This window comes from Rhinatrema bivittatum, chromosome 8 (assembly GCF_901001135.1).
Source record: "Rhinatrema bivittatum chromosome 8, aRhiBiv1.1, whole genome shotgun sequence".
Classification (NCBI taxonomy): domain Eukaryota; kingdom Metazoa; phylum Chordata; class Amphibia; order Gymnophiona; family Rhinatrematidae; genus Rhinatrema; species Rhinatrema bivittatum.
The window spans coordinates 155,156,423-155,178,590 of NC_042622.1; the positions used below are offsets into that span (position 1 = coordinate 155,156,423).

A 22,168-nucleotide genomic window follows, 5' to 3' on the forward strand; every position below is an offset into this window, starting at 1 on the left:
TCCGAGCGCTCCAGTTCAGGCTCGCGATGGCCCCACGTACATTCTCGAAGGTGATGGTCGTGGTGGCGGCGCAGCTGCGCCGAGAAGGTCTCTGCGCCGAGAAGGTCTCCTGGTCCATCCTTACCTGGACGATTGGTTGATTCGGGCAAAGTCCGAAGATCAGTGTCGGATGGCGGTAGCCAGGGCCTTCCACCTTCTGCAGTCCCTAGGATGGGGGGTCAACTACAGCAAGAGTCATCTGACACCCAAGCGGACCTTGGAATATCTGGGAGCTCTTTTCGACACGAAGCAGGGCAAGATGTTCCTGTCACACGAACGGAGGTGCAAACTGCAAGCTCAAGTACGTCGCTTATTGTCTCTCCGCCAACCGCGGGTCTGCGACTACCTTACGGTCCCAGGGTCTATGGCTTCAACGCTGGCACTGGTTCCCTGGGCATTCGCTCATCTGCGTCCATTACAGTCATCCTTACTATCCCGCTGGAAGCCGGTCTCTGAGGAATTCCATCTACCGCTTCCACTCAAGGGACACGCGAGGTCCAGCCTGCTCTGCCTGGGGAGCTCGGTCCAAGGCCTATGGTCCGTGTCGCAAGCCCAGTGGTCTATCAATCGCCTAGAGACCAGAGCGCGCCTAGAGACCAGAGCGCGCCTAGAGACCAGAGCGGTCCGTCTGGCCCTGCAAGCCTTTCTGCCGTTGCTGCGGGGGAAGGCAGTTCGAGTGTTGTCGGACAATGCGACCACAGTGGCATACATCAAACGCCAGGGCGGACCGAGGAGCCCCCAGGTGGTGGAGGTGGCTCAGCGCTTGATGGCCTGGTCAGAGCTACATCTCAGCAACATAGCAGCGTCTCACATTGCGGGAGTCGACAACGTGCAGGCGGATTTTCTCAGCCGTCATCGTCTGGATCCCGGAGAGTGGGAGTTGGGGGACGAAGCTTTCTGCTCATTGCAAAACGTGGGGGGTGCCCCACATGGATCTGATGGCCACGTGGCACAACGCGAAGGCCCCGCGATTTTACAATCGATGTCGAGAACGGGGGGCAGAAGGCGTCGATGCGTTGGTGCTTCCCTGGCCGACGGATGTGCTGCTCTACGTGTTTCCCCCGTGGCCGATGATCGGCATGATTCTACGGCGCATAGAATTGCACCCGGCCAAGGTCGTCTTGGTGGCACCGGAGTGGCCGCGCCGGCCGTGGTTTGCAGACCTCGCCCAGCTGGCGGTAACGGCGCCCCTTCGGTTTCACGGAATGGCGGGCCTGCTCCATCAGGGCCCCGTCGGGCATATGTCCGTGTCTGGGTGGTCTTTGAGGACTGGTGCGTGCAGCGTGGGGTGGTCTCCACTTCGGCTTCCGTCTCCGACATTCTGGCGTTCCTCCAGGCTGGTCTGGCCAAAGGCCTGGCGTGCAGTTCCCTTCGGGTTCAAGTGGCAGCGCTCGGTTGTTTGCGGGGTACGGTCCGTGGCACGTCCCTTGCGTTCCACCCGGACATTGCTCGCTTCCTCCGGGGTGCCAAACGCCTTCGTCCTCCCTTGAGTCTTCCTTGTCCGGCTTGGAACCTCAACTGGGTTCTTGTCCGGCTTGGAACCTCAACTGGGTTCTCTCCTCCCTATGCACGGCGCCTATTGAGCTTTTGAAACGCGCGACTCTTACGGATCTCACTCTTAAGACGGCGTTCTTGGTAGCGATCGCCTCAGTGCGGCGTGTTTCCGAGTTGCAGGCCCGGTCCTGTAGTGAACCCCTTTTGCGTGTTTCCGATTCCGGAGTTGCTTTGCGCACAGTTGTTTCTTCGCGCACAGTTCCTTCCTTCCTACCGAAAGTGGTGTCGTCTTGTCGTATGAATCAATCAGTGGAACTGCCCGCTTTGGCGGCCGGGGAGTTCTCTGTTCCGGAAGCGAGAGAATTGCGGACGCTTGACGTGCGGAGGTCCCTCCTCCGATATCTGGGGGTCAGTAATCCGTTTCGGGTCACAGATCATCTGTTTGTCCTGTTCTCTGGTCCTAAGAAAGGGGCCGCAGCGTCTCGCACAACGATCGCCCGGTGGCTTAAGGAGGCCATTGCTTCAGCGGTGGCTTAAGGCGGCCATTGCTTCGGCGTACTGGGTGCGGGGAAAACCGCTTCCCGTGGGCCGGAGGGCTCACTCGACTCGTGCGCAGGCGGCATCGTGAGCGGAGGCTTCTCCGGTATCGCTCAAGAGATTTGCAGGGCGGCTACCTGGAAGTCGTTGCATACCTTTATCAGGCAGTACGGGGGATGTCCGGGCTACCGACCCCGGAGGATTTGGAGAGAGGGTACTCCGAGCGGGACTCTCTGCTTCCCACCCTCGGTAATTTAGCTCTGGTACATCCCAGGTGTCCTGGACTGATCCTGGTACGTACAGGGAAAGGAAAATTAGTTTCTTACCTGATAATTTTCGTTCCTGTAGTACCAAGGATCAGTCCAGGATCCCGCCCGCAGTGCTACGCTGAAGTAATGGAGAGTCCGCTCTTTGTTCTGAATTCTTCTGTTCCGCTTGTTAACTCTCTTGGTTGGAGAGTCTGTTTCCAGGAGGGGTGTTTTCCCCGTTCTATTAGCGGTTTCTAGCTAGCTTAGTTCTCTGGTTGTGTTCTACTTTGACATTACGTATGACTGAGGGGCTGTGACTGGCACAGGGGCATATATGCTCCGCCCACAAGTTTTAGTCTGTCTCCATCTACTGGTGCGGAGTCACAACCCAGGTGTCCTGGACTGATCCTTGGTACTACAGGAACGAAAATTATCAGGTAAGAAACTAATTTTCCTTTACAGCTAGCTCATCTGCAGAACCTTCTGCGTCAAGGTCCTGTTTGTTTAAATCAGGCCGATCGCTTTTTTTCTACAGCTTGGCTTTTGAGAAGGGAGCATTTGAGGAATAAGAGTTATTCGGAAAGGGGTCATTGCTACAGTCTTGCAGTCTGGGAAGACTTCCACGTCCCTGGCCTATGCGAGAGTATGGCGAGTTTTTGAGGCCTGGTGAACGGGGCAGAGGGTGGATCCTATGCAAGCCTTGGTGGTGTATTATTTTGGCCTTTCTGCAGGAAGGTTTGGTCAAAGGTTTATCCTTTAATTCCCTCAAGGTTCAGGTGGCGGCTTTGGGATACAAACTTTCAACTTTTGTAACCACTCCTTGTTATGTTATGTTAATATGTATTTACAGTATATGCCGCATTATGTCAAAGACCCAAAAATAAAATGACACTATAAAACGATGTTAAAACATTCACAGATAAAACAAATTGGGTAGTGTAGTATCTGAATCAACATTTAAGAATTAAGAAAACACACTTAAGAAAAGCAGCATCTTTTGGTATTTTCTAAATAATTTAATGCATTGTATGCAACGTAGAGCTTCAGGCAAATGATTCCAGCATATTGGGGCGGCCCCAGAAAAGACAATCGTACGTGACGCACTGAAGGAACTTCAGAGACTTTTGAGAGGACCTCTATGATCTCACAGGATTATAAGGTTTTAACAAGCAAGCTGTTTTAAAATTGATTCTAAATTAAATGGGCAACCAATGAAGATTGGCCAATACCGGGGAAATATGATCTGGCATGGACAGGCCAGAGAAGAGCCAAGCAGCCAGCTTTTTTATAATTAATTTCCTTATTTTACCACGTCTCCCATTTTAAAAAGGGCACGAGGTGAGCTCATTAACTATCCCTGAGCATGTATAATGTTGTATGGATTCTCAATGCATCCTGTTTTGTTGCTGAAGTTTACCGAAATGGGGGGTTGGGTGGGGGGGGGGGAGGTTTCTTATTGAAGGGAGCTATTTAAAAAAGTTTGCCTTCAATAACTGTTTGTATTCGATAGAAGACTTGGCGTGTCTCCGTATTGTGCAGTTATGTGTTTGTCTGATGCTTTTTAATAAACAGTTACTTCATAAAATTAAATGGAATTACAGTAGTTTTCCTTAATGTCCTCCCTTCAGTGATTATGTTAAATTTGATCATTATGATCAGTACTGCCAAGCGGCCCCACCACTGTTACTGCTTGTATCAGATCCTGCATCTCAGTGAAGATTAGATCTCGAGTAGATTCCCTCGTCAGTTCAAGGACCAGCTGCATCATAAAGCAGTCATTTATGGCATCTAGAAATGTTATTTCCCTAGTATGTCCTGATAAGACAAATACCAATCAATATTGGGGTAATTGAAATCTAATAGGACAACGAAGCAAAACCTTGCACATAAGCAAGTAACCCAAGATAAAGGTGCAAGGATAAATCTATGAGTTCCACCAGAGTTACAGTATATAATATAAATGTTTATTTCCACAACTGTGATAAATGGCAACTCCACATTGATCTAAATAGATTTGTATAAGTCCCCCGACACGGTCCCGTGTTTCGCTTGTGGCTGCATCGGGAGGGACCACAATGTCAGTAAAGTCTTTTGCATGAGTCATGGAGCGCCATGCAAAAGACTTTACTGACATTGTGGTCCCTCCCGATGCAGCCACAAGCGAAACACGGGACCGTGTCAGGGGACTTATACAAATCTATTTAGATCAATGTGGAGTTGCCATTTATCACAGTTGTGGAAATAAACATTTATATTATACACTGTAACTCTGGTGGAACTCATAGATTTATCCTTGCACCTTTATCTTGGGTAATTGAAATCTCCCATTATTATTTTGTTGCCTAATTTGTTAGCCTTCCTCATTTCTATTAGTTATTTTACTGTTGGTCTCTTAATCCTGGTCCAGCGGATGGTGTATATACCACTGCTATTTTTTTTTTCTATCACACATGGAATTTCTGTCCATAGAGCATTCCACATTGCATTTTGTCTACTGCATGACTTTTATCCTGTTTGACTCTATGCCACCCCTCCCATATTGTGCCACCTGTCCACCAGTTTGACCTGGCCTATCATTTCGGTATATTTGTACCCTGGTATCACAGTGTCCTGTTGGTTATCTTCTTTCCACCAGTCTCTGAGATGCCTATTATGTCTACATTCCAACTCTCCAGTCTTTGCTCTGAACTAGTCTTTCCTCCTATCCTCCCCCATTCCCTCTCTCTTTCTCCAGGTATCTACAGAGGGTTTTGCTTGGAGGTCATTAAGAATAGGAATGACTGTGAGCTACAAGGGGCAAAGCAGCATCTGGAGGTAAGGAATGAGGTCCCCCCTGCCACCGAACATCTGGCTGATACTTCATGGCAGTATGCAGGGTTGGTATTGGGCGGAGTGCAGAAAAGATGAATACCTGTGTTCTGGGATGACTCTCCTTCCTCTTTCCCACATTCTGGTCTGTTTTCTAGAGTGAAAAGCTGCTGCTCTATGACAACATGCGCAGTGAATTGCTGGAGCGGATCCAGCGACTGGAAGAGGACCGTCAGAGCATTGACATCTCTTCTGGTGAGTCTTTCCAGCTCAGGCGCTCGTCTTGCACATCCTCTCCAACTTGGTCCCTCAGCAATATCAAGAGAAACCTAGCCCAGTCTTGTTTTTTCATCCACCACATCTCAGTACATGTTAGAAAACCTGGGCTCACTTGGTGTTACGTTGGCATTGGCATTACAAACTATATATGCATGGTGATGCTCTTGAGTAGTAAAATACATACTGATAACACTGGGGCTTAACAGGCTGTGTGTGTGTATATGGGGGAAGAGGGGTAATGCAAACCAAAGGAAACGAGCAAAATAGTTCAGAATCCACATATTAGTCTGAATAAAGCAATTACTTATTTATTGCAGTGACTCCACAGTTTTTAATGCAACACAATTCTTTAAATTTCAACAAATCCCCCGACACGGTATCCGTGTTTCGCCTTGCTGCATCAGAAGCAACAGCAATGAATCTTAATAATTTTGAGGTGTTACAGCGCGACTGGGAGGAGGGGTAATATCAGCACTGGCCACCGGGGGGCACAGTGACGCATATAATAAGAGATGCATTCTACTGCATGGATTAGCTGCATGTGTTTCAGGATGATTGATGGAGGGAAGAGGGGGGCACTGATAAAGGTAGCCTGTGTCATGGATCTTGTGTCCCCTTTGCTTCCACTCTCCTGACATTTATTCTGATTTTCTCCTGCTGTGCCCATGTCTAGAGTGGTGGGATGATGAACTCCGTTCAAAAAGGAACCGCAGGAAGTGGGATCCCTTCAGGCCAGAGAAGAAGAAAAGGGCCCCTCTGGTGGCTGATATCCTTTCACTAAACATTTGCCTTCTTATCACAGTTACTGTTCTGCAGGGAGGAAATCGGAGCCTGCCCAGTCCCACCAAGGTCACCAAAGGTCGGGTGGAACTTTGGAGTATGACAGTCTTTGGCCTTCAGGCTGAGGACCATCCCTGCGTTAGCTCTGTAAAAATAGTGGAAGTAAAGATGGAGTTCCAGTACATACCTGGTTCAGTCCAGACTCCTGGGTTTTGCATCCTTGCCAGCACATGGCAGAGATGCAAAACGTTCTACTGACACTGTTACATAAAAAGTTTTACTGACACTGCTACATAACCTAGTATGTCACCTGCAGTCCCTTAGAATTTCTCTGTCTCCAGCAGAATGGTAGATGGTGTAAAAGCTGCACTCTGGGAAGAGTCCTGGTGGGGCCATCCCCCCTGATTTGAGGAGGACGAGCAGGGGGTTGGTGACCCTTCTGTTGGCTCGGTCCAGATTGCCATGGGGTGGACTTCTGGTGGTCCAGCTCCCTTTTTCCCCTCTAGGAAGTATTGGAGACCTGCTGGCAACTCTGCAAGTTGAAGCTGGAGATACAGGGAAGTATTTCTATTTCCCTGTACGTACCTGGATCAGTCCAGACAGTGGGTTATGTCCCCAATCCAGCAGATGGAGTCAGCACAAGCTTTGAGGGGGCGTATCCATATATACTACTACCCCCTCTGCAGGAGTTCAGTATCTTCTGACTCCAGCAGATGCGAGTAGGGGAATCAGGCTTCCCCTCCTTTTCCTTCACTTTCTTGCTTGATTATGGCTTGTTGTTGTCTTTTTCTGTGGATCAAGTTTGTATCAAGTTTGTATTAAGTTTAAAAAAAAAAAAAAGGCAGAGTTCTTTCAACTCCTGGGGAGTGGCTTATCTTCCTTGTCTCTTCCCTGCGGCCTTGCTGTTTATTTCTCGTTGCAGCCAGGGGTAAGTTTGTTTTTCCTTTGTAGTTTTTTTCCTTTACAGCTCAGCCCCCGGTGCCCGCGAAAGCCGGTGGAGCCGGCCTCTTCGCTCTTTACTCCCTCACCCGCGGCCATTTTACAGCTCCTCATGGGCTGCTGAGCCATTTAGGGAAAGATGTCTGGGGCGGGTCGTGTGGCCAGGAAGGCCCCCCCGCGGCACCCTCCTCTATTTTCAGACAGCGGGCAGTGCGGGCCGACCGGGCCCCCCCGCAGCGGCGCCTTTGTGCGCGTGGCCCCCCCCCCGTGGCTTTTTCTTTTCTCCTGCAGCGATCCCGATGCCGCGGCCGTCCCGCTGTGCGGCCTGCGGAGACCCGGGGTCCCGGATTTCCCGGGAGGGCATCTGTGCACGATGCCCTTCCCGGGGGGGAAGGTACCTCACAGTCCCTGACTGATTTCTCTTTTTTGCCCGGGCGGTGCGGGCCGGCCACTCCGCCATTTTTGGCGGGAACGGCGGCCATTTTACATTCTGAGCGCCCTGAGGCGCAGGCCACGAGGGGGAACGGATCCCTGGAGGCCACGAGGGAGAACGGATCCCTGGAGGACTCTACCAGCGGGGGTGTTCCCCCGATTTTGGTGCAGGAACCAAGCACCCAGAGCCAGGGAGCAGGAACCACGCCGCCCCCGAAGCGCACCCGAGCAGGCCGGGGTTCTCTCCGGAGTTTATCCTGCTCATGCATACCGCTTATCTGCAGGGGCTGGAAGCACCTGTGGGACCCCCCCCCCCCCTCCTAAGATCCCTCGGATGTCGCCCTCGACGCCGGCCCCCCCCGACCCTCCGGGAGTGGGGGCCTCCCGCCTTCCTACCCGGGTCCGATCCACGCCCGCGGCAGTGGGGGCGGTGGCAGACCCAGCGGGACATGGACTTGACCTCCCGGACGGGGGACAAGGGGACGGCACACAGGAGGGGGATGATCCGCGTACCCTATGCCTCTTCCAGAGGGAAGAGCTGGACGACCTCATCCCGCAGATCATCCAAGAATTAGATTTGGATCCGCCACCAGACCCGCCTGCCCCAGTAGCTCCCGCTGTCATCACTTCTTCAAGGAAGGGAGATCCTGTCCTGGCGGCACTCCGGCCGAGGGCTCGGGCTTTTCCCATTCATGACTCGTTTTTACAACTTCTCACCAGGGAATGGGACACCCCGGAGGCCTCCCTGAAGAGCAGCCGGGCTATGGAAAAGCTGTACCCGCTCCCCGAAGATTTTCTGGACCTCATCAAGGTCCCAAAGGTGGACTCCGCAGTGTCGGCGGTCACGAAGAGGACGACTATCCCAGTGACGGGAGGTGCGGCGTTGCGGGACACACAGGATCGTAAGTTGGAAGTTTTCCTTAAGCGGGTTTTCGAGGTCTCCGCTCTGGGTATGCGGGCGGTGATGTGCAGTTCGCTTGCCCAGCGGGCTAGTCTCCTTTGGGTGCAACAACTCCTCACGTCTCAGAACCTGCCGTCCGATGAGGCTGCCCAGGCAGATCGGCTAGAAGCCGCAGTGGCGTATGGGGCGGACGCCTCGTACGACCTTTTTCGGGTCCTCACAAGATTGATGGTTTCGGTAGTGGCAGCACGACGACTACTGTGGCTACGCAATTGGGCGTCTGATACGTCCTCTAAGTCCAGTCTGGGCTCTCTTCCCTTCAGGGGCAAGTTCCTCTTCGGGGAGGATTTGGACCAGATCATCAAGTCCCTGGGGGAGAACGCTGTTCATCGGCTGCTGGAGGATAGGTTTCGACCATCCAGAGCGTTTTCTTCTTCTCGGACCAGAGCCAGAGCGCAACGGCGCTACAGGGGCTACAGACAGACGGGCTCCCGGCCATCCGCCCCCAGGTCTCAGCCCTGGTTGCGCGCCTTCCGCGGGCATCGGCCCGCACACACTACTCCCGGAACCGGGAACCCCTATACCAAGTCTTCACAATGATGCCAGTCTCGCCCACTCCCCTGTCCCCAGGATTGGGGACCGACTAACGTATTTCTAAGCGGAGTGGGCACGGATCACCTCGGACCAGTGGGTCCTGGATACCATAAAACACGGCTACGCATTGGAATTTGTCCGCCCCCCGCAGGGAAGGTTCATCTTTTCCCCCTGTGGCTCGGACCTCAAGAGAGGAGCGGTGCAGCTGACTCTGGACAGACTCTGGGAGATAGGCGCTACTGCGCCCGTGCCCTTCGGAGAGGTGGGCTCGGGCCACTATTCCATCTATTTCGTCGTACCAAAGAAGGACGGTTCCTTCCGGCCTATCCTAGTCCTCAAGGAAGTCAACAAATCCCTTCGAGTCGTTCGGTTCCGCATGGAAACGCTCCGGTCAGTGATTGCGGCGGTGCATCGGGGGGAGTTCCTCGCCTCCCTGGACTTAACGGAGGCCTACCTGCACATTCCCATCCGCCCGGACCACCACAGTTTCCTTCGTTTCAAAATTCTGGACCAGCATTTTCAGTTCACGGCTCTCGCGTTTGGATTGGCGCCGGCGCTGCACACCTTCACCAAGATCATGGTAGTTGTGGCGGCAGCTCTCCGGAAGGAGGGCATCCTGGTTCATCCTTATCTGGACGATTGGCTCCTCCGGGCGAAGTCATTCGATCATGGACGCTCAGCGGTGACTCGAGTAGTACGGTTTCTACATTCCCTGGGATGGGTAGTGAACTTCTCCAAGAGCTCCCTCATGCCCTCGCAACGCTTGGGTTTTTTTTGGGGGCAACTTTCGACACCCTACTGGGCAAAGTTTTTCTGCGCCAGGACAAAGCTCAATCCTTGCGGGATCACACACGACGGTTCTCTGTGTTACCAGAGCCCACCTCCTGGGACTACCTGCAACTCCTGGGAGTGATGGGGTCCACCATCGACCTTGTACCTTGGGCTTTCGCGCACCTCAGGACCTTACAGTGGGCGCTCTTCTCCCGTTGGAAACCAGTATTGCAGGACTATCAGATGATTCTCCCGCTCCCACAGAATGCCAGGGACAGTCTGGGCTGGTGGTTGGATCCGCCGAACCTGGCCCGTGGCATGTCCCTCGATCTGCCAAATTGGGTGGTGGTGACCACCTATGCCAGTCTAGCAGGCTGGGGTGCAGTCTGCGATCGAAGCGCCACGCAGGGGACGTGGTCCACGGTGGAGGCGAAGTGGTCAATCAACCGTCTGGAAACCAGAGCGGTCCGGCTAGCTCTGCGACATTTCCTCCCGCTTCTTCGGAACCGAGAAGTCAGAATCCTATCGGACAACGCTACCACCGTGGTCTACATCAACCGACAAGGAGGCACGCGCAGCCCGCAGGTCGCGCTCGAGGCGGCGCTGCTGATGCAATGGGCGGAGCGTCATCTCGTCCGGCTAGCGGCCTCGCACATCGCCGGTGTGGACAACGTCCAGGCGGACTTCCTCAGTCGTCAACTGCTGGACCCGGAGAGTGGTCTCTCTCCGACAAAGCAATGCAACTTCTCGTCCATCGGTGGGGGGCCCCCCCACTTGGATCTGATGGCGTCCGCTCTCAACGCCAAGGCTCCACGCTTCTTCAGTCGCCGGAGAGAGCGCGGAGGGAGTGGATGCCCTGGTCCTCCCGTGGCCGCCATATCTTTCTTTTCCACCATGGCCCCTGGTGGGCAGGATGCTCCGCAGAATAGAAAGCCATCAGGGGACCGTGGTTTTCGTCACCCCAGAATGGCCCAGGCGACCCTGGTTTGCGGACCTGCTACAGCTGGTGATCGACAGGCCAATCAGGCTGGGGCACCTCCCCCAGCTCCTACATCAGGGCCCGGTATTTTTCGAGCAGGCAGAATTCTTCTGTCTTGCAGCCTGGCTTTTGAGAGGCGCCGCCTCCGGCGTCGGGGCTACCTGGAGGCGGTAGTATCCACGCTATTGCGGGCACGAAAGACATCGGCCTATGTTCGAGTCTGGAAGGTGTTCAAGCTGTGGTGTACCAGCCAGGCCACGAGACCCGCTAAGGCTTCTGTACCTCAGATCCTTCAGTTTCTACAGGCGGGGGTGGAAAAAGGGCTCACCTATAATTCACTACGGGTTCAGGTGGCCGCCCTTGGTTCGCTGTTGAGCGATGGGGGCTCTCTTCTACAGCATCCTGACATTGCTCGTTTTCTCAAGGGTGTCAAGCATATGCGTCCTCTGTTACGGGACCCTTGTCCCTCCTGGAGTCTTAACCTTGTGCTTTGCTCCCTGTTGGGACCACCGTTCGAGCCGCTGCGCAACGATAAAGGATCTCACTCTCAAGACTGTATTTCTTGTGACCATCTGTTCCGCTCGACGCATCTCGGAGATGCAGGCTCTGTTGTGTAGAGAGCCCTATCTCCGTTTCTCCGACTCTGGAGTTTCGCTTCGCACCGTTCCCTCCTTCCTTCCGAAGGTGGTTTCTGCATTCCATGTGAACCAGACGGTGGAGTTGCTGTCCTTCTCTTCCTCAGAGCCGAAGTCTCTCCGTCTCTTGAATGTCAAGCGCACTCTGCGCCTCTATCTGGAGGCTACAAATGAGTTCCGAACCTCTGACCATCTCTTTGTACTCTGGGCCGGTCCTAAGAAGGGGTCTCAGGCCTCGAAGACTACCATTGCCAGATGGCTGAAGGCCGGCATTGCTGCTTCTTACATTGGGGCGGGTTGGACTCCCCCACCCGGAATCGTAGCGCATTCTACACGTTCTCAGGCGGCTTCCTGGGCGGAGGTTCGCTCGGTATCCTCGCAGGAAATTTGTAGGGCAGCCACCTGGAAATCGTTACACACGTTCTCGAGGCACTATCGTCTGCACCTCGCCTCTTCGGTCTCTGGACACTTTGGCGAGCAGGTTCTCCGAGCAGGCCTCGCAGGACCCCACCCGATTTAGGGAAGCTTGGGTACATCCCACTGTCTGGACTGATCCAGGTACGTACAGGGAAAAGAAAATTATTATTTACCTGCTAATTTTCGTTCCTGTAGTACCATGGATCAGTCCAGACGCCCACCGCGTTTGGGTTCTTGATCCTGCGCAGCTCTGCGCTGCTTCTTGCTCGCAGTGTTCTGTGTCTTCACAGTTGTTTCTTTTCGCTGTTTTTCACAGCTCCCTACAAGTTGGTAGGATGTTTGCAGTTACTTGTTGCGGTTACAATTGTTTTCATTATCTGTTTCCACAAACTTGATCCTTCGGGGGTTTCTACTCGGGCTTTGATATACTCGATACTGAACTCCTGCAGAGGGGGTAGTAGTATATATGGATACGCCCCCTCAAAGCTTGTGCTGACTCCATCTGCTGGATTGGGGACATAACCCACTGTCTGGACTGATCCATGGTACTACAGGAACGAAAATTAGCAGGTAAATAATAATTTTCTTTTATTCTGGGTCAGGGCTAGTTGATTAAAGTTTTTTGAAGAAAAAAAAAAAAAGAAAAGCAGAGTCTTGTTTTTTGTTTGTGTAGCGACCAGTTGCTAGACCGCTCAGGGTGCAGGGCTGTTGTTCATGGCTTGCCCTGATTTACATAGGTCTCCCCAGGTGCACAAGGCTGCGAGCAGCGGTGCAAGGCTCCAGAACACACACACATGGTGGCGATAAGTATTTCTATTTATTCTGGGTCAGGGCTAGTTGATTAAAGTTTTTTGAAGAAAAAAAAAAAAAGAAAAGCAGAGTCTTGTTTTTTGTTTGTGTAGCGACCAGTTGCTAGACCGCTCAGGGTGCAGGGCTGTTGTTCATGGCTTGCCCTGATTTACATAGGTCTCCCCAGGTGCACAAGGCTGCGAGCAGCGGTGCAAGGCTCCAGAACACACACACATGGTGGCGATAATGGTGTGTGGCAGCACATGCTGCACTTGTGGGGACTCACGTTTGTGCTTCATTTGTGTCTCGGGGAGAGGGAGGCCTTGTTGGGAGTACCTCCCCTTCATGTTCTAGGCCCAATACTGCTTCACGAGTGCCCAAGCTTACCACGACGGGGAGTTGCTGCCGCAGCGCGGGAACAGCAGCCATGTTTTCTTCTACTTGCAGGGCTGTCTGGATGGGCGGAGAAGCCCGGGGGATCCCCACTGTGTTTGTCTCCTATGATAGCCAGGGCCGGGGTGGATTGAGGATACTCAGAGAAGGGAAATTTTTCTCTACTCAGACAGTCTCAGATTTTGAAGATGTCTCCCTGGATCAGGACTCGGAGGATTCCTAGGGTTTTTCAGCTGAATTTGTGCTTTTGATGCACAAGGCTTATTTGGCCATGAAAGCAATGGATCTTTCTGGTTCTTGATCTCGCAGCGCGGTAGAGCTCCAGCTGAAGAAAGAGCCTAGTCCTGCTAAGAGGAAGTGTACAGAGGGTCTTCGGTGTGTTTTGGGTCTTTCCTCACAGGAGGATACAAATGACTCTAAGGATCTTGGTAGCCCTGGTTCGACGGCAGATAAAACTCCAAATGTGGTTGCGGTTACCCTGGATGGTGACCCGGAGGAGATCTTGGTGGCTGAGGCCAATGATCTCAAGGTAGTGCGTCTGTTTCGCCAAGAGGAGCTCTAGCTTTTGATTCCACAGGTGATCCAGGAGCTGGGAATAAAAGTGTTACAAGAAGAGTCTGACTTGGAGGGAGCAGATCCTGTGTTGGACAGTTTGAGCAGTCTAGCGAAGACTTTTCCCTTTCATAAGTCGGTAAAGAAGTTGGTAGTTTGGGAGTGGGACACTCTAGAATCCGGCTTAAGGGTTGGTAGAGCTATGGCAAAGCTCTACCTGTTGCCAGAGGAGACAGAGCTTTTGGCTCTCCTTAAAGTTGATGCTTCAGTGTCAGTGGTTACCAAGAAGACCACTGTTCCGGTGGCGGGGTCTGCTATATTAAGAGATGTGCAAGATCGCAAGTTGGGGCTTCATCTCAAGAGAATCTTTGAGTTTTCGGCCCTGGGTATAAGAGCTGTGGTTTGCAGCAGTCTCTGCAGAGGGCATGTCTGCGCTGGGTCCAGCAATTACCAGAATCGCAGGCTATGTCAGAAGATGAAGCACAGAAAGCTGGGCACTTGGAGATGGCTGTGGCATATGGGACAGACGCCTTCTATGATCTTATCAGGACATCTTCCAGGATCATGATGTCTGCTGTGTCTGCTAAAAGGTTGTTGTGGTTGCAAAATTGGTCAGCGGATGAGTGATCCAAATCTCAGTTAGGTGCTCTTCCATTTAAGGGAAAGCTTTTGTTTGGAGAGGACATGGAGCAGATAATGAAACATCTGGGAGAATCCAAGGTGCATAAGTTGCCAAAAGATAAGCTGAAAGCCAGATTTTTTCTTGCTCAGGCTAGGTTTTGTGACAATAGAAGGTTTCACCAAAATAAAGGTTCTGGTAGTCCTCAGAGGCAGACCGCAGTCAGAACTCAGTCCTGAGATCAGTTCTTTTGGGGTGGCAGGAGGCCGTTGCGAGATACCTCTGGTACAGGTGCAGGGGGAACAAAGTCCTAGCAATGATGCAAGTCTGGTCTACTGTTTGGTTCCTACCATTGGAGGATGGCTATCACTCTTTTTTGAGGAGTGGGCCAAGATTACCACAGACGAGTGAGTCTTAAGTGTGTTAAGAAACAGCTACACTTTAGAATTTGCTCGACCCATTCAAGATGTTTAGATTGTGTCCCCTTGCGCGCCTTTCGCCAAGTGGGTAGCCATTCAGGGCATGGTGCACTGCTTAAGCAACTAGGAGCTATAGTGCCCATTCTGCGAGAGGAGCAGTATACAGGGAGGTATTTTATTTATTTTGTCCAATTCTGGACTTGAAGATGAATGCAGCCTTCAAGGTTCTGTGTTTTCGCATGGAAACTCTGTCAGTCTGTCATCGTGGCAGTGCACAAAGAAGAATTTTTGGCTTCCCTAAATCTCACAGAGGCTTATCTGCATATAGCCATCAGACAAGGAGCATCAGTGTTTTTTGAGGTTCATGATCCTAGGGAACATTATCAGTATTGGGATTTTTCGGTTTGGCAACAGCTTCTTGCATATTCACCAAGGTAATGGTGGTGGTGGCGGCAGTGTTAAGACAGGAGGGTGTGGACAAAAGGCTCATCCGGGCGAAGTCAGAAGACCTCTGTTGCAGTCTGTGCAGAAGGTGCTATAGTGGTTGCATTCTTTAGACTGGATGCTGAATCTGGCAAAGAGCCATCTTATTCCCTCACAGACCCTAGAGGATCTAGGGCCTCAGTTCAATACTCAGGAGGGGAGAGTATTCCTCACAGAGGAGAAGATGTTGAAGTTACAGGATCAGGTTCATCACTTGTTGGAGCTTTCAGTGCCCAGAGTGTGGGACTATTTACAAGTCTTGGGTTCTATGGCTTCGATGTTGAACTTTGGTGCCTTAGGCATTCGCTCATATGTGGCCTTTTCACAGGGCTGTTCTCTCCCGATGGAACCCATTGTCAGAGGAGTTTCATCTTCTTCTACTCAAAGGGGGAAGGAAGGGACAGTCTTTCATGGTAGCTTCTTTGGGCCAGTCTAGAATGTGGTGTAGAATTGGAGGTTCCGGATTGGGTGATACTAACCACCGATGCCAGCCTTTTGGGCTGGGGAGCAGTGTGTCAGGATCAGTCAGCGCAGGGCCAGTGCTTAAAGAAAGAGGCTTCTTGGTCTATCAGTCAGAGCGAGAGTGGTGAGATTCGTTTGCTTGCCTTTCTGCCAAGGTTGCATGGTCGTCCATTGAGAGTCCTATCAGAAAGTGGCCTACATCAACAGACAGAAAGGAATCAAGAGTCGGGCGGTGGCTCAGGAATTGATTCTCAGGGCAGAGCAGCACTTGGAGAGAATAGCGGCATCTCACGTTGCCAGGGTGGACAATGTTCAGGCAGATTTTCTTTTCTTTTTTTTTTTTTTTATTTCTATTGAATTTTTTAAATAAACACAAGATTTAACTTGTACCAGAAATTGAGATACTAGACAAGGAATAGTTACGTCATATATAACAAAGAACATTTTTTACAAGTATCTCATAATAAAAAAGGTAATAGGGGAGACCAAGAGAGTTACAGAGTGATTAAAAGGAAATAAAAAGAAAAAGAAATCAATTACTAAACTGCCCCCTACATTAATTGTAAATAACTGTTGAGATCCCCACAGAAAACAATTTAGGAGTGAGAGTCCAGGAAAGCTCGTAATTGGCTCAAAAAAATATTTGGAATCCTGAAATTTAATCAGACATTTACAAGGATACTTTAGACTGAAACTAGCACCCCGTGATACCCTTTCTATTCTCACAGAAAGAAATTTTTTTTGCCATTCTTGAGTAGCTCTTGTAATGTCTGGAAAAATCCAGACTTTTTGTCCGTGGAGCAACTGTAATCTATTCCGGAAAAAGAATCTCAAAACTGAATTTCTCTCCGATGGAAAAGCAAAAGTAATATTTTTCTCATATTAATATTAGTTTCTTGAGAGAGTTCCAGAATGTCCAATAAATTTAAAAAGGTATCTTGTGGCACATCTTCGGGTGTCATTCCAATAGATAAGGGTAAATAAAAGATTTTTGTTATTACAGGAACAGCTTCAGATGGGAACTTGAGAACCTGAGTTAAGTAATTTCTGAATATATCCTTAGTAAAAATCAATTTGAGATATGGGAAATTCAACAACCCTCAAGTTCAGAACTCTCAGAGAGTTCTCCAAATATTCCACCTTCTTGGAATGAATGATATCTGAATGAACCAATTTGTTTTGAACCACTTCAGCAGACGTCAAACGTGTATCCAAATCTCTCAATTTTACATCTAAAGAGGAAATTTCAGATTCCATTGTCTGTGCCTTGGTATTAGTTTCCATCAAAACAATTGTTAAGAGAGGAAATAGCTTTCTCCAATAATATCAAGGCATTCCATATGAAGTCTAGAGTTATTATCGATGTTTAATCAGATTATTAGTGTAATAACGAGCATACCTTGGAATCCCAAATTCCTCTTTCTGTAAGGGATTCGTTGCAGCTGCATGTATGTTCAAAACGTCCAAGGAGCCTGTGGAATCCTGCAAGCAAGGACTCTCCGAAGGCAGCTCCACAGGCGGATTTTCTAAGTTGGAGGACATTGGACTCCGAAGAGTGAGAGCTGTCAGGGATGGCAGTGTAGCTCATTTGCAAAAGATGAGGCTCTCTTCATATGGACCTAATGTCATCCATACAAAACGCCAAGGTGATTCGTTTTTACAGCCGGCGAAGAGAACATGGGGAAGAGGGCATCGATGCTCTGGTTCTACCATGGCCTTGAGGCGTTCTGCTTTATGTCTTTCCCTCATGGACACTGGTGGGCAAGGTGATATGGCAAGTAGAGAAACATTCTGGTGAAGTGATTCTGGTGACTCTGGAGTAGCCATGCCGTCCATAATTCACACACCTTGTCAACATGGCCATAGACGGACTGCTGAGGTTCAGCCATCTATTGGATCTTTTCCGCCAGGGCCCAGTATTTTCAGACCATGTGGCTCACTTTTGTCTCGCGGCCTGGCTTTTGAGAGGAGACGACTGAGACAGAGGGGATATCCTGAAGTTATTACTACCTTGTTGCAGGCCAGGCGAATTTCCACGTCTTTGGCGTATGTGTGGGTTTGGAAAATTTTTGATTCTTGGTGCATCGCTAATGGGGTGCAGTCTCTTCAGGCTACCGTATCGCATATTTTGACCTTTCTTCAGAAGGGTTTGGTTAAGGGTTTGGCCTTTAATTCTTTTAGGGTACAGGTAGCAGCTTTGAGCTGCCTCTGAGGTAAGGTACAGGAGTATTGTCTGTCTGCGCATCCGGATGTCATACATTTTCTTCAAGGGGAGAAGAATTTTGTATCCTCCAGTGAGGAAGACGTGTCCATCTTGGAATCTTAATCTGGTGCTTAGAGGATTGTGTGAGGCTCCATTTGAGCCACTGAGGAGGGCAACCTTAAAGTGTTTGACTCTTAAGGTGGTTTTCCTGGTGGCTATTTGTTTGACCAGGAGGATTTCAGAACTCCAGGCTTTGTCGTGCTAAGATCCTTTTCTGCAGATTTCAGAGATGGGGATGTTGTGCACTAAGCCCTATTTTCTGCCTAAGGTGGTTTCAGCGTTTCATGTTAATCAGAATGTGGAACTTCTGGCCTTTGCAGATTTGGATTCCTCCACTCCTCATGCAAAAGAACCTAAGACTCTTGAATGTGAGGCATGCATTCTTAAGGTATCTGAAAGTTACTAATGACTTTCATAAGTCAGATCATCTTTTTGTTCTGTGGAATGGTCCAAAGAAGGGGTGTCAAGCTTCTATAACTACAATTGTGTGATGGCTTAAAGAGGAGATTGGGTCAACTGGTGCCTGAGGGTTTGCGGGCTCATTTGAGAGTTCTCAGTAGACCATTTGGGCTGAGGCTCAGCAGGCATTTCCCTGTATGTACCCAGATCAGTCCAGACCGTGGGTTGAGCCTCCTGTCCAGCAGATGGAGACAGACTAAAACTGAAAAGGGTATCCTACATCAGGACAGAGCCTACCCTGCAGCCTCTCAGTATTTGTCTGTTTCCAGCAGATGGATCAGCTCACCATGCGGTTCCCTGATCTTGGCTAGTTAGCCTTTTTTCCCCTATTTGGGTAGTTTCTATCACAGGATCAATCAAGTACTGTTCTTTTGTTCAGTTTAACAAAAAAGGTAATTGGCTCTGATTTCGTGTTTCAGGAGACAGTATTGTCTCCACGCTCTTGCAGGGCTTAGGGGGGGCCTTGCCCTTTGTGTGGACATAGCCTAAGACCCTGTTCCCGGTGATCCTATTGGGGGTGAAACCAGTGGTCCAGTCACTCCCCCCTCCCCTGGCTGTCTTTCGTTTCACAAGGAAGCCCCCCCTCCCCCCCAGTGCAGTTCCCTTAGGGATCCTGTATTTCTCAGCTTCCACTTTTATGTTGTAAAAAACAAAACAAATATACAAGTTTCACAAGCCTTCACACGCTCCTCTTCCAAACCACCCTGGCTGTCGGGGGCCGGCAGCCAGGGTGGTTTGGAAGAGGAGCATGCAGGGTTCAGTCTGCTGCCTCCGCTCCTCCCAGCAGCACATCTTCAGCACTTACAGCAATCAGCTGATTTTCTCTGCAGCTCGCGGCTTTTCTTCATTGATTATGCCGTGCTCCCACTGCTGCCTGTCTTGTGGAGAGCCCTTGACGCGTATTTTGCGCGAGGGGCTCTGCTCAACATGTTTGCCGGGGGATGAAGGGTCCTCTCCGGCAGCGCGATTAGCTTCAGTCCGGGGTCGCTCTCATCGCGTGGCCAAGCCGTTCCCGGTTCGGCAAACTGAGGGAACGACGGCCATCTTGGGGGTTTCAGCAGCTCCCAATTTGGAGCTGCTTAGCACTGATGACCCGAATTTTTTAGGGTTTCCCCCCGTTTTGAGTCCTGTGAGTCCCCAGGCAGAGGTACCTGACCCCCCCCTCCCCCCCCTCTGGCAAGTCTAGGCCGCGTTTTTCTTCGGAATTTGTGCTCCTCATGCACAAATCCTATCTGGCCAGCTTGCAAGAGGAGGAGGATCTTTCACCTGGTCCCCCACCTGCCAAATTTCCACACTTGGACCCCCCACTCGCTCCAGCACCTCCAGATGCGCAGGGTTCTGTTTGGGTGCGGGTGGTCCCTGGGCCTCCCCCCCCCCCGGACCCTCCAGTGCCCCTGGGGACACCAGATCTGGATCAGAGTCTGGCCGTGGCGGAGATGCTCCCTCCTCTGGACGGGGATGACCCCAGGGTGCTCAGTTTATTTCAGAAAGAGGAGTTGGAGCCCATCATTCCTTTTGTCCTTCAGGAGTTAGGGATTGAGGGCCCCCCGGCGGACTCCCTTACGGCCGTGCTACCTAAGCATATGGACCCGGTCCTGGCAGGACTTAGAGCTCCGGCTTGTGCTTTTCCGTTTCACCCTATGCACAAATTGCTACTCCTCCGGGAATGAGAAGCTCCCGAGGCGGGGCTTCGCGTCGGGAGAGCCATGGGCAAACTTTATCCACTCCCAGAGGACTGCTTCGAAATGCTGAAAATTCCCACAGTGGATTCTTCAGTCTCTGCTGTGACCAAGCACACCACTATTCCAGTGGTGGGTGCTACGGCCTTGAAGGACGTGCAGGATCGCAAGCTTGAATTCCACCTTAAGCGTATCTTCGAGGTGCTTGCCTTGGGATTCAGGGCGACTATCTGCAGTAGTCTCATGCAGCGGGCAGGCCTTAGGTGGGTTCAACAATTACTCGGCACCCAGGACCTCCCGTCTGCAGAGGCGGAGCAGGCTGAATGGCTGGAAGGCGTCATTGCATATGGGGCGGATGCTCTGACAATCTTCTCTGCGTCCAAGCAAAGGCGATGGCCTCGGCGGTTTCTGTTAGAAAGCTCCTCTGGATTTGTAACTGGTCAGTGGACCCGTCGTCCAAGGCGCGGCTGGGCACTCTGCCCTTTAAGGGTAAGTTGCTTTTTGGTGAGGACCTGGAGCAGCTCATTAATTCCTTGGGTGAGAACAATGTACATAAGCTGCCAGAGGACCAGCCGAAACAATCACGAGCGTTTGTGCCCTCCCGTTCCCGTTTTCGGGGCCAACGTAGGTATGCGACGCGAGGACGTGGCGCTTCTTCCAGGGCTTACCCTTCCAGGTCTCAATCTTGGTCTCAGCCCCTTCGAGGTCACTGGCCCTTCCGCGAGGGGGCCTCCCAGCATGCCACCCCAAAGTCCGCTCCCCAATGAGATTCGGTCGACCCATTCCTCCGTTCCCAATCTAGGGGGTCGCCTCTCCCGATTCTTTGAGGAATGGGTCAAGAACACCTAGGACCAGTGGGTTCTCGCGATTATCCGAGAACCCACGCTTTAGAGTTTTCTCGAGATCTGCTGGACTTTTATGTAGTCTCTCCTTGCGGACGTCTCAAGCGGGATGCGGTAGCCCAAACCCTTACCAGGCTCCAGCTGCTGGGAGCCATTGTCCCGGTCCCAGAGGAGGAGCTCGGCGCCGGCCAGTATTCCATCTACTTCATAGTGCCAAAAAAGGAAGATTCCTTTCGCCCGATCTTGGATCTCAAGAGGGTCAACCGGGCCCTCAAGGTGCCTCATTTCTGGATGGAGACCCTGAGGGCGGTCATAGCGGCGGTTCATCCCGGAGAATACTTAGCCTCTCTCGACCTGACGGATGCGTACTTACACATCCCGATTTGCTCCGACCACCAGAAGTTCCTTCGCTTCCACATCCTGGGCCAGCATTTTCAGTTCTGGGCGCTTCCTTTCGATCTCGCAACCGCGCTGCGCACCTTCACCAAGGTCATGGTGGTGGCGGCGGCTCTCCGTCTGGAAGGAGTCTTGGTCCATCCTTATCTGGACGATTGGCTCTTGAGGGCCAAATCGGAGGTTCTTTGCCGGCAGGTGGTCAACCGGGTTCTAGCTCTTCTTACCTCTCTCGGGTGGATAGTCAACTTCCCCAAAAGCCATCTCCAGCCTTCCCAGGTGTTGGAGTTTCTGGGGGCCCGGTTCGATATCCGGGTCGGCAAAGTGTTTCTGCCCCGTTCCTGGGCGCTTAAGCTCATCGGCCAGGTACGCAACCTCATATCGCTTCCGCTCCCGACAGCATGGGACTACCTCCAGGTACTGGGGACTATGGCCTCCACCATCGACCTTGTCCCCTGGGCCTTTGCACATATGCGACCGTTACAGAGAGCTTTGCTATCCCACTGGCAGCCGGTGTCGGAAAAGTTACAAACGGTTCTTTTGCTTTCGGACTCTATCATCGCCGACATACAGTGGTGGCTTTTGCTCCCACATCTTCTGAAGGGAATACCTCTTTGGACTCCACAGTGGATCATAGTCACTACGGATGCCAGTCTCTCTGGCTAGGGAGCAGTCTGTCAGTCCCAGACCACTCAAGTATACTAGTCCCCAGTCCAATCCCGTTGGCACATCAATCGGCTGGAAGCCCGGGTGGTTCGCTTGGCCCTCCAGGAATTTTTGCCCCTGCTCTGAGGCAAGGCGGTGAGGGTCCTTTCCGACAACTCCACTACGGTAGCCTATATCAACTGGCGGGGGGCACTTGGAGTCGCCTGGTGGCCCTGGAAGCCAGCCGGCTCCTTGCCTGGGCAGAGCGTCACTTGGATTGCCTGGCAGCCTCTCACATAGCGGGCAAGGAGAATGTG

The 22,168-nt window shown here is 51.5% G+C and overlaps 1 protein-coding gene across 7 annotated transcripts in view; it reads left to right on the plus strand.

The window, feature by feature from the left end:
* The window catches only part of BRMS1 (BRMS1 transcriptional repressor and anoikis regulator), a 44,911-nt gene that overhangs the window by 16,849 nt on the left and 5,894 nt on the right, over positions 1-22,168 (plus strand). For all 7 annotated transcript variants that reach the window (XM_029611774.1, XM_029611775.1, XM_029611778.1 and 4 more), the window contains exons 5-7: positions 5,053-5,132; positions 5,285-5,381; positions 6,079-6,171. In XM_029611774.1, coding sequence (XP_029467634.1) covers positions 5,053-5,132; positions 5,285-5,381; positions 6,079-6,171 — 270 coding nt within the window. The remainder of the gene's footprint in view (positions 1-5,052; positions 5,133-5,284; positions 5,382-6,078; positions 6,172-22,168) is intronic.